This window comes from Hesperophylax consimilis, chromosome 14 (assembly GCF_061612785.1).
Source record: "Hesperophylax consimilis isolate HC1 chromosome 14, BYU_Hcon_1.0, whole genome shotgun sequence".
Taxonomy (NCBI): Eukaryota; Metazoa; Arthropoda; class Insecta; order Trichoptera; family Limnephilidae; genus Hesperophylax; species Hesperophylax consimilis.
The window spans coordinates 30,364,875-30,377,815 of NC_142849.1; the positions used below are offsets into that span (position 1 = coordinate 30,364,875).

Consider the following 12,941-nt stretch of genomic DNA (forward strand, 5'->3'; position numbering starts at 1 on the left):
TACATCTGAAACAACAAAATTGCACAGCCTTCTAGATTTTGCGAAGTTCTTAAATCCCGTTATAATTCTTACCAACACACACAAAGTCGCCAATGCGGACACGTGTTTACAAACAGCAGCTGGATAAGAACGCGAAACATCGGCTAACACCGGCGATCTTCGGAAACTCTCGGCAAAGTGGTTCAAATCTAAATTAAGTAGAATATTACTTTTTAGGAGTGCCTATTTTTTTCTAGCATAGTATACATGTAGATAAAAGGGCAATGTTCTTTATTTATTTTACTATGCATTATGAGCGCGGCGTCGACGACGTGCGCGGTAGCGACTGTCCTGCCCCCTTCATTCGTAAATTTCAACGAAAACTCAACAACGAAATTCGTAGCATAGGTGGTGTTCTTACATTTTCGGTCAATAGATGGTGACCTATTTTAGAGGTTAGGGTTTAATGTCAAGGCCGATTTATGACTAGGTATTTCATATATTATTATGTTATAATCAAAGCAATTATTTGAATTTAATTATTTTTCAGTTAAAAATAATCTAAAAAGACATATTTTTATTTGTTTTTAAATTATAGTGTTTTTTTGTTGCAAAAAATTTTTGCGATGTAAGTTGTAGGTATGAATAAAACAAAGGTATACAAAAATGGTGTGAAATATTATTGGTATTATCAGATTTGAATCTTTAAGAAGCGAACAATTCATTTCCTAGAAAGGGTTAGTGTAATTTAGTGTGGGAATCAATGAATTGAACACATTGCGAAAATGAAATTTAAAATTGGCGCGTTCGCAAATGCCACGAGTAGCCGCTTCTATAACTGGCTGAGTCGCACGCCGTAGAGTCTCGAAGGCCATGCAATGTTGCGGAAATTGAGATGTGTGTGGTCGAAGTGGCAGTGCAAAGTAAGGGTCGGCTGGCATTTGTGATGGCAAATTTTTTGCAAACGGTGAGTGTACGTGTTATAACTAGTAGAGTTTGCGATTACGGCTGTTCTAATGTTCGTATAAACACGTTAAATGTATATTTTCTTCCGGCTTTGGTGTGTTTCGCTTGTGTGAAGGGTTCGAATATATATTTTTTAAATTTGCGAGTTTACGGATGATCATAATGGCGCTCTAAATACTTGACAACTGCGCGTTTTAAAAATTAACGCCCACTCAAACGCGTGAACTGTCATGTGTCGGATTTATTGACATTCGCGATTATTAAATAATTGGCGTTTTATCGATTTAGCCCTCTTACTAGAAATCAATCTCAATTAGGGCACCAACAAGGCGAGATAACGGTGCCAGCATGTTGCAATTTTTTTGGCAATGCTACGACTTTTTCCAAACTTGTTTGTAAAATGGTTTAGGACCTGAGGCTATATCTATACCCACATCGTGAGGCAGTTTATTCTCTACAGTGCAAAAATTACATAATGGACCCTCGGCCAAATTTGATGGGTTTTACTCGTGCAACAAGTAGGCAGAGGCAGAGTCAGGCAGTAGGCAGCGGGCTTGTAGTGTGATCTAACTGTCAATAGAGGTACAGTAACCTGAGCGGCTCCTTTCCTATTGGCGATATCGTGTAACGCATCTCTACGAGCAATATCGTCTTCCTCTTAATCCATCCTCCACCTAGTGTACCCGTGCCCAGTACCCACTCACCACCCAATACCCTCCCGACACCCGACACGGATTAATCTCTTTCTATCGTACTTACAGTGAGTAATTAATTTACATTTTACCTATTTTTACTTATTATCAATGTGTGATGTGATCATTACTGTGGAATGCACTAATTTTTAATTCATATTTGGATACAAATATGATTTATTTATCGATTGAAACTTGATAAAGGTGTGCGAAAACATTTGGTGTTCTTTAAAGTTCATTTTAATCGTTTACTTAATTTTATACAGTGCATTCAAAATCTAAATAAATTTAGTTATCAAAGTGCGAGTTTAAAAAAAGTTTTCACATTTAAAAATAAACAAATTATTATTCCAGAGAGTTCCAATAGTGATTTTTCTTTTGACTCTTGAAAATGGAATGAAAAGGTTTTTCGATATCCCTTCACATTCGTTTGTTTTCTTCATCTTTGTGTTTTATGCAGTCAGTGCAGTTCTGTTGAGTCTGAAATAAAATTAATATGTAATTAAAATCAGTGTTAATTAAGAAAATAAAGAGTAGCCAATAAAAAAAACACAGGTTTACTGAATGATAATAAATTATTTCATAATTATTTTCATAAAAAACAGTGTTTCCGTTGGTTCCTGTGAAAAATTCCAGAAACAGGAAAAAAAACAAAGGCATGTTTTAATGTTATTTCTTCATTATGCTTAGATTCCTAGCCAATTAATTCAAATATATGTAATTCATTTATATTTATGCATTTTAAACTCTGTTAGGTATTTTCTTCAAACAGTTTTTAAGTCATTGCAGCAAAAAAATCACAAATTCCTATCAATCTGTGCTCACATACTATATTTTTGAACTGCAATAGGAATTGAACGCACAGCCTCCTTTTAATTCATATGCATAAATCATTATGCTGACGAGGCCATATTTGCTTCTAATCTGTTTTTAAAGTTCTCCATTTAATAATATCTATTTACTTTCTTAATAAACCTGTTGAATTAGGGTAGTAATACCTATTTGAATTCTAGAATTTATAATAATATTTTTATAACTTATCAACTAATGAATTATGCCTTATCTTAGCAATGTTTTTGGTGAGCTTAATTTATTGGGATGATAATTATGTGCTTATTTAATTTGTGTCACAATGTACAATATTAACATTACAAACCCTATTTATAAATATTACGAACCACTCCGAAAACTGGTTGTTTCTGATTTCTTTAGTAGGTTTGTTAGTAATTCAATTTACACATTTGCCATAGCATACCAAATAAAGCGCAGTATTCCCACATTACATTTTTATTTCCTTTTCACTTTTTTCCTTTGCAGCGCCCTTGAGGTGATTTTGCACAAAAAGGGCGCTATATAAATCATCCAAATATTATTATTATTATCTGAATTGTGACTATCTACATTTTTTAAAATTTTTTCACAAACAGCTATCCGTCTGTTAATTTCCCGATGTCGGCAATTCATGAATTTATGAAATTGGGGTTACGCCATGTTTTTTTGTACATAAGGTTTGCACTAATGTCGGTTGAAGATAATCTGAAATCGCATATCTATTGTAGTTTTTAGGCTCAAGGTATTTTCTATTTAAGGCTTGCAAACTCGTACCTAAATATTTATGAAATCACCGTCATGTTTTTTTTTTGTCTATGGTATTTTCTATTTTAGATTATGTTTATTGGTTAATTTTATGGCCTATAAACCTTAAACCCAACACTTGATATCCTTTAGCCTATAAGCATAACTTGTTTAGCCTATAGAGGAGAGACTTGTATCCCAAACTGGATTTCATAACATTCCTGTAAATTTTAACTCCATATTATTTGCAATCCAAAAAGTAAAACCCGTAATTTTCTATTCAGAATCAATATTAATTAACTTTGATTTATTTTTACTTTAGGTCAATAAATGTTTCATTCCCTCTCAGTCCATAATTTAAAAAATAAATTAACATTCCTCTTGCCTAAAATGTTTCTATGTTGCAAATTTTGGTTGTTACTAGTTTGTCGGTTTATGATTATTAGTATGCATAATTTCCTTCAAGGTAAAATGCCAAATTGTTTGTACCTTGAGCCAAAAAATATTTTCCCTAACACTTTTATAGCTGGACCTATAAAATTTCGTGTAGCTGATTTAATAAAAGAAAAACGATTCGGTTTATTGAATTATGCATTAATTATGTACTTTGAGAGAAATGACCAATTAAAAATTCATAAGGAAGATTTTTTTTTAGTGTTTCATTTAAATTGAATTCGAAGTTTATGTTTTTATAATTTTATCATGTTTAAATTTCCTCTACGCAGCATAGATTTTATACCGTTTTGGTTTTTGATTCATATCTCCCCCCAAAACATAATGAAGCTCCTGCTTGTAGTTTGGCCATTCAGAACATAATTTACAATGTGCGACTCTTTCTAAACAATGTGCCAGCAACCTTTACAAACATCTAGAGGAATTTGAATTGTAATAATGGCAAATGATTTCTAAGAAACTCATAATGGCAAACATATTGTCCGGCCATGTAGGTACTGTCAACAAATAATGCCAGGCAGAACACTGCAAAGTTAATGGAAAAATGATTTTAGTAAACATTCTTAAGGATGAATATTTTTAAAGACTTTGTATGAGACTATACTTGCCTGTTTTATGCAGTAGCTGAGAAGTATATTGTAGCAAATTCCTTGATGGTTGCCTTCAGAATGCAAAACTTACGCCAGTATATCGCTTAGCCCGAATTCTTCCTTCATTATTCATGATTCTTCTTGAATAAATAGTTACGGCGCCAATCTGTCAATTTTATACACACTTTTAGTTTTCAATATAGAATTTAAGTTTAGTATCAAATGTCCCTTATTATTTATTCGCCATAGCGCAGGAACATCCCTAGCATGTTGGGCAAAAAAATACAAAATAAAACTTGAAATTTTTTTTTTTTAAATTAAAAAAAACTTGAGTTTTCTTTGGTAGCTTTTAAATTAATGTAAAACCAAATGTAGATCATCGTAAGGTTTAAGATATCTTTGCAATACAGAATAATAATAAAACTGTTTGGAGAAATTAAAATAAAATTAGTAATTATTTTTTACTGTATTTATTGGTTATAATATGGGATCTATCGATTTTTTTTTAGTTCTATAACTACTTTCTAAAAACAAATGTACATTGCCAATTTATTTTGGCTTACCGAATGAGTTTTTTGTATTAAATAACATTTGGGGATTAACAATAAACTTCCTAGTTTCTAAGGACCTCAGTTAGAAGCTTTTGATAAACCAACTTGACCTCGCATATTATAAAATGTACATTTCATATTTGATTGGATTATTTGCTTTTCGCATGATTTTTTGTAAATTATTCATTAGGCAAGTGTTTCCATATTTGCCCTTCAAACCAATATTTCGCAATATTGCACAATAACAAATAATAGAACAGTTGAAAACAAATTTTCGAAATGGCAATAGCATCAGGTTTATTTGCTAAAAAAAATCACAGTATCTACTTGATTAACGGCTATAAAAGCTATTGTGCCTAAGGCATTCTTACGAAGGTATTCAGATACAATAATAAAAAATCTGTATTTTTGTAATATATTATGATAGTTAGAGTAAAAAGTTAGCGTTTGGACAGTTGAGCAATAATATTTTACAGTAATATTTATCTATGTAAATTATCTCACTTTATCTTAAAACTATGAAATGATATTTCGAGATGAGTATTGTGTCGCATAATGCTATTCTACTTCACCGTGACTACCGTAAAACTATTTAGGAATGTCATTAGCTTGCTAAATCTATAGATGAATGAATAATACCTACATTAATTTTTAAATTATGCTATGTTAGGAGTTAATATCTAAGTGTTAGTATTTTAGCAATATGTGTTTACCTTACAGCTTATCACTGGCTTGTTATCTTGCAGATTGGGCACAATAATAATAAAAGAATTAGAGAAATCTATGAAGGGCATTATTATCTACATTATCAAGATAGAATTTGCGCAAATTTGCAAAACACTCTAGGCGAGTTAGCACCTAGAGCGGAATTCCCTTTAATTTGCGAGTGAGAGAAATCACTGAATTGGTTGAATCTTTATTGCCTAATGTTCCTTTACTGGTCATGTGAAAGTGTATTGTGGTACCTGTTGCCTGGCCTTTGCAAAAAAACATGTATTATTTTTAGACTCCTAACTTATTGCATTTCTAGGATGTTTGTATTAGTGAATATGTGAGGTGTGTGTATTCGTAAAACTTTTCGGTGTCAAAAGTTGCTGCCCCACTAAAATATTTAGCGTAAATGGACTCGTGCATGAATGCTAATTCCTCAACAGTATGCCATTTTTTTCCTAACTCGCCAAGAGTGTGTTCAACTACAGTTTTGTATAATTTTTTAACTTACTATAATTTTGCATCTAAGGCGATGCACTATGTAGTAATGCAAAATCATGTGTTTTTGGTTTGAAAATTAGGTCGCCTAGAAATGTTTCAGATGCTTTAATTAAATAATGCGAGTAGGATACATCTTGGCCTTTGAAATAATTGAGTTTTTTTTAGATAAGTCTTTTTTCAAGCCCAGAAAAACATGTATAAGGCCTATGAAAACTGCTTTAAAGTTCAAAATCTCCTACTTGCTAACCCATTTTCGGTTATGATTTTATTGTATAATGTGGCAAATTAAATTATTTATAAAATGATCGGAAAAAAAATTAAATATTTATGCCTGAACATCGACAAAATAAAATAAAAGGCACTCTTTGGCCATGGTTTTTTCTTGCATAAATCAAAACAGGTGGATGGTGTTAAGCGGGAATTTAAACCTTATCGCCATCTACGTAAGGGGTGTTATTGATAGCGGCTCGATTTAAAATATTACACGATGTAGTGCATCATCGCCTTAAATATAAACAAACACTTATGTGGTAAATTTGGAGAGTTGTTGACTAAAGATTATTTAGTACTTTTGAGAATTGTAAATACATCATTTAATTATGGACAGTAATAATCAATTAACGGTTGTTAATTTCTATTCTTTGATTACAAATTTTTATTGCAAACTTGCTTTTCTACTTTTTTTATCTGATTAGTTTCTAGAGTCATTATGCTTTCCCATTTTTTGTTGGATCACATGCATTCTGCAAACCTGATAATACATGCATCTTTAGTTAGTCTTCAAATGCATTCTGCAAACCTGATAATACATGCATCTTTAGTTAGTCTTCAAATGCATTCTGCAAACCTGATAATACATGCATCTTTAGTTAGTCTTCAAATGCATTCTGCAAACCTGATAATACTTGAATCTTCAGTTAGTCTTTAAATAATATACCTTCTTTGCTGTTAAAAAACAAGCAAACCTTTTTCACAGAAACTTTCGGCCAATTTTAAACAAAGTGACCTCATACTTAACTCATTATGCATAACATTCAGCTTTGTACCAGCGTTAAGTTTCCAAAGTGGCCCATGCACAGTTTTTGCATACATATTTAATTGCATGTTTTAATTATGAGAGATGGAAGTATGTATGAATTGTTCTTTTTATGGACAAATAAAACTTATGTTTATTAAGGTCCCCCATTGTGAAAATGGTCTTGCATTATTACTCTGTTTTAGATTATGCCCATTGAGTTCTTTGAATATTTTATTGATAGTTTGTTTATATATTATACCGAATTATAGTAAATATATATATTTTAAATACATTTAATTCAGTTTACATATTTTTGCAAATATTTGGCATTGGTGTAATTCCGTGTGATGTTGCTAATTTATATCTAAATGTGTGTCATTGAAAACTGTAGTTATGAAATGTATTTTAATTTCTTGTGACGAAATTTTAGAGCCTACTTTTCCTCAAGTATTGAATTAACTATTAGCAATGTTTATTATTAAATTATAATCAAATTTTAATGTCATTTCTTAATATTTGTGGAATAAAATAAATTTTTTTGTTGGTAAGTGTTGTCAGGATAAAATAAAATATCTGTTTTAAGCAAGTATTTATACGTTGCATTAGTTGCCTGTTTTGCCCATATTTTGGGCAGCGTAACAATTCTTCTAGAAAATTTCTAGTGAGTGGCATTTAGATATGTACATTGTTTTTATGCGTTCATAACTAATCGTTTGTTACCTATGCGTTATTGGGTGGTATTACTGTGTCTTACGCCCTGTCAATCATCATTACCAATTGTAATTTGTATTACTTGTGTTTCGATAAATTATTTCTGCCAATGATGAACTTTTGCTATGCTGTACAAAGCTTTGACTTATATGAATTAACTGATTCTACTATTTTAGCATAAGGGTATGAGCTCAATTCTCTCTTGGTTGTTTTTTTTTGTTTGTCTGTTATGAATTAGACACTGACATGTTTGTTTGTTTTGAGTTAAATACTGACTTGGTTGTTTGTTTTCTGTCTGTCGCAGCTCGATCACTGACGCTAGCCCCCACCACGATGGACCAGCAGTTCTGCCTGCGCTGGAACAACCACCCACACAACCTGACGGACGTGCTGGCCAGTCTGCTGCAGCGAGAGGCGCTCTGTGACGTCACACTCGCCTGCGATGGGGAAACTGTTAAGGTAGGAAATTCACTCGTATTATTATAAGTATAAATAATTCAGCAGAACCCTTAACCTAACCCAACCTAATCACTCCCTCTACTCTTCCCACAGGCATCCATTCCAAATTTTAAATAATAATAATAACTTAAAATAATATTATTTTTGTCTACTGCCTTTTAACCAACTTGGAAAAACATATTTATCGAACATCTAGGTTAGCTAGAAACCCAAGTGAAGATAATCCCTAAATATCGCCATATTAACCGCTTAATGCTTTTGAACGAGTCACGCTCGCTGCTAAATGCGTTTCAATTTCTGCTAGGCCGAGTGACGCTCGCCGGTTTCGACTCGCAGCGTTCTATTTTTAGCTAACACGAGTAAGGCTCGTCAAAAGTTAGTGATGTATTTTACGCAGTTTGAATTTGTCTGCAGTTTGCCTCGGAGATTGGTCGTGTTTTTGAGCTGCTTATTTCGTTTTTACTATATTGTTTTCACATTTTCGTGTATGTATGAATGCATCGTTTTATTTAACCTGATTTTTTTTACACGCTTTTTATAAAAAAAACCCTAGCATTAAGTGGTTAAAGTGTTTGGTGATCAAATCCGAATAGCCAGGCACTTGTCAATCTTCTTCATCCTTCTCTTCCCTACTATCTTCAGCCTCACAATTGGGGTTCCATAGTTCCACTGGCTCCGGATAATCGGGAGCAGTTGGGGGACCCTTGAGCGGTATTTATATAAAAAAGGGAGTTATACTAACTACTACAAAAGTTTTCTTTTATTGAGTATTATAATTTACGTAGTCACTGTCTCAATATCCTATATAGGTATTATGTTTGTACCTATATTAAAAAATTGGCCTAGTGTTTGTTTGTCCAAGAAAATAGTTAAATTCATTGTCACTACCTGCCAAGGCCGAATCTCCTTGCTGCCTAAACTATTCTCCACGAGTCACAAGGCAAGGCCAAGCACTTGCCTTGAGTGACCTTACTTAATTATTGGTCTTCTATTGGTAGTGCATTTGAGACCTTATTCATTCGCATTGAATTAAATCTTTTTTTGTTACTGCATAATAACGAAACTCTATAAATTCCTTTCTTACAAGTTGCAAACTATTTAAATAATGCATGTGGCAATCCTTCAGAATTTTGCTTTGCAATATTTGTGAAATTTCACCACAGGTGGGATTTATTTTGTCTATTTTGCTCCTAATTGTTTTCTACCCAATTAGAGCTCTCAACGGAGGTAAAAACGGCTTTGTAAACTCTCCAGGCTAAAACTCCAGTATGAATACTGAGGATGGAACTAATATTGCATCATGACCTAGCCACGGATTACAGGAATGGATCAAAGCAACCGCAAGCGGCGTTTTGCACCGTTTACCGTTGCTTCATACCCTTCTCATAATTCGCGGCTTGGTCATAGATCAAGGTATGCTCCGGTTATGTGCGCAGACTCCTTTAAGAATGCCGATCTGAATGAACCATTTTCACTGACACAAAACTGAACTTTAATCTTATTAATGATTAATGATGCATCTTCCCCCATGGTACACGTGTATATCTTAATATTTTAAAGTTTGCTTACATTTTGAGTATGCGTAATCATAATTCATTCTGAACACAAAATTAAACAGTGTGACAATTAAGTAATAATCCTTTTATCATGAACTTTTTATCTTGTACCTTCTTCTGCATAGATAATAACAACCTAAAACACTCTAGAATATTCTCAGTTCAATGTCGACTGTGTTGTCATCCAAGGGAACTGCAAATAAAATAAAAACACTGACTTACAATTACGTACATAAATAATGATAAAACTGTTCACACACAATATCACAGTAAGAATCTTAAGTTCACTGTGACCTTATTTATTTAAGTCGAAATTTGGGGAAAGCATTAGAAAATATAGAATAATAATTATTGACTACTCTAATTTATCAGCTTTTCGATACATAATTCTCATTGATGAAATACCTTGGCCAAACTTATTTCTTTCCCAAAACAACTGCCTTAGAGAATGACATTAAAAACATATACATTGCGAATGTTTGCGGTTATGCACAGAAGCACTCCCTAGATCAGGGTTGTTCATTGTTGTGATTGTATGAATATAAAACAGAATTACGCCTTGGACATTTGAAAGAGCGTCTACTTCGTAAATGTAGGAGTTCAATGATTTTTTTGATTGATTTTTTTTTACCCTTTTCTAGTTGTGTGTTTTAAAAACATTTCATAGTTTTCATGATTGGCCTTTGACAACATCTAATTGATTATGATTTATCCTTATACATAACTGGATATGTACGCGGTAAATTGGTAGTAGAATATTTGAATAGTTTATTGAATCTAATACCGCATTATGCATTTAACTTTTTTAATATTTGTCAGATCCTTCCGATTATGTATATAGAATTCATTTAGGACGGGTTGTTTCGGAGAACTTGAACAATTCTTCAAATTTCAAAGTTAATTTTCAAGTTCTGTGAAATATATTTTTAAGTTAAGTTTTTATTTCAGGTCTGTCAAGCAACTAGCCTATAATGATATAATAACAGAATTTGAATAGGACTTTCACAGAACCCGTAAATGAACGTTGAAATTTGATGAATTGTTCAAATTCTCCGAAATAACCCGTCCTTAGACTCGTTTTTGTACGTCGGTGCTTGAGAATTTAATAATTTCCCCGCCTCTGTGCAAAGTAACGTGATATTACTGAATAATTGTAATTTACCTTTTTTGTATCCCACTGCAACCAGCCAGCAGCCAGCAGTCAGCCTACAGTGCATTGACTCATATCCATTCATAATGCACCTTGTATTACAGTTACTGTATTCTTCTTACATATCCAATGGTCATCTTATTATTTATCAATATAGCCATTTCCAATTAGCAATCAACTTTATCTGAAATAATGTTTATTTATGTGAATCCATTTATTTAAACTTTATTCTCGAAAATACTTTTTATCTCTTAAAATACAAAAGAAAGTATTAAAAAACATTTAAAATAAGAAATGATGTTAACTGTTATAATGATAATTACTTATTTGCAACAAAGTTAGTTAATTAAACCATTTGCACAATTGTTTTATGTTTATGAAGAGTGCAGCACTTACATGTCTGTCAGAAGAAAGTAGATACCTAGCCCAGTGTTTTGGGCTAACCTCAATTACTACAGCAATGTCATTAACCTTTCCTGCTCTGTGTAGGATGCCACAGATTAGCTTGCTAGAAAGATGTGCAACTGGTGTTAACTATTTTTAAATCTAGCCTCATGACTCACTTTGAATTAATTTTTTTTACATACACATGCAACATTTTATGCTTGTTCCATTAAATATGTTTACAGTGAATAAGTTTTTTTCTTTTTCAATAAAATGGATATAAATATTTATCAAATATCAATAAAATAATTTGTAAATAATTGTTCTTTCTTTAGATACAAACAAATTGATCTTGCTTTCTTTTCCTACCCTATAAGACAAAATTAGCACTGAAAAAATGCTACTTAATTTTATTCCCACTGCAAATCTAGGTTGTTTGCAAGAATAAAATAAACCCACTACAAAAGTGTATAATTGTTAAATATATAAAATGCTAATAATTAATTGAAGTAAAGAAGATTTGAAGCCTGGTCAAGGCATCTGGCAAACTTTTGATTGCGTGCAATTTGCAGATTATCTAGGGCGTTAGAAATAATAGTTGTAAGATAATCATCAAACATATATTATGTGTGAATAATAATTGATATACATGTGATTAATTCAGAAATGATGTGATCCATTTAACCAGAGGCAGTGCAATTTGCAATGAAACACGAGTATTGGCCATAGTAGTGCTGTTATATGGCTTACAGCAGAAGTTCAGTTACTTGGCAAACCTAAATACTGTTATCTCTGCAAACTGAATGTATTTTACTACCAAACTTTGCTGAAAGTCTAATAATTACTGGTTACCAACCAATACCGATGAACAGTTAGAAGTTTTGCTTTATATTCATACATTATTGTGTTTACAGATTGGACACATAAACGCTTTAATTGGTGATACGTAAAACCTTCTGTCTAAACCGCATAGTTCTTCTTGATCTACTTTATCTCTTTGAAATAAATACCAATAAATAATCTTACATCTGTGTATCCCACATCTAGTACTGTGCACTTATTGCTTTGCCAATAATCAATGTGTCCGTATTTGTATTCTAATTCACCAATAATAATAATATGTAGTTAGTCCTACTCTAATAATGGTTTATTTTTAACAACAGGTGCAAATGGAGAGATTTATTATAATACCCGTTGTTTTGTATTTACATATTTAAAAACCAATCTTACACTTTTATTTGGGTCTAATTATTATTTTATATACTTTCTAAATATAGAAACTGATACTGGTTATGCAGAATTCGTTTTTAACAGTTATTATCGTTGCTGACGACAATTATGATAAGCATATAAATATCTCTACTATGTAATATTATTGTATTTGGTACTAGCTGTACCTCGCCACGCGTTGCTGTGGCTCAGTTTGTCTGTGCAAATAGAGAAACAATAGCGCATTTTGCTTTTACGTTCAACAGATGGCGCTGTTTTCCATTTATTGCATTTATATAATATAGATGTACAAAAACACATGCATATTCGAATGCAATATTGGATCATAATTTCAAAGCTATCGGTTAACAATTTTCAGAGATTAAAGATTTTAAACAAACGAACATTTACATTTTTATTTATACATAAGATATAG

The 12,941-nt window shown here is 32.1% G+C and overlaps 1 protein-coding gene across 8 annotated transcripts in view; it reads left to right on the top strand.

Moving 5' to 3' along the window:
- LOC149418188 (uncharacterized) overlaps positions 1 to 12,941 on the top strand; it is a 262,111-nt gene that overhangs the window by 214,500 nt on the left and 34,670 nt on the right. For 3 of the 8 annotated variants that reach the window (XM_089639733.1, XM_089639732.1, XM_089639739.1), the window contains exon 2: positions 8,052 to 8,206. In XM_089639733.1, the coding sequence (XP_089495859.1) occupies positions 8,052 to 8,206 (155 nt within the window). The other 5 variants (XM_089639734.1, XM_089639736.1, XM_089639737.1 and 2 more) reach the window with 5 other exon arrangements.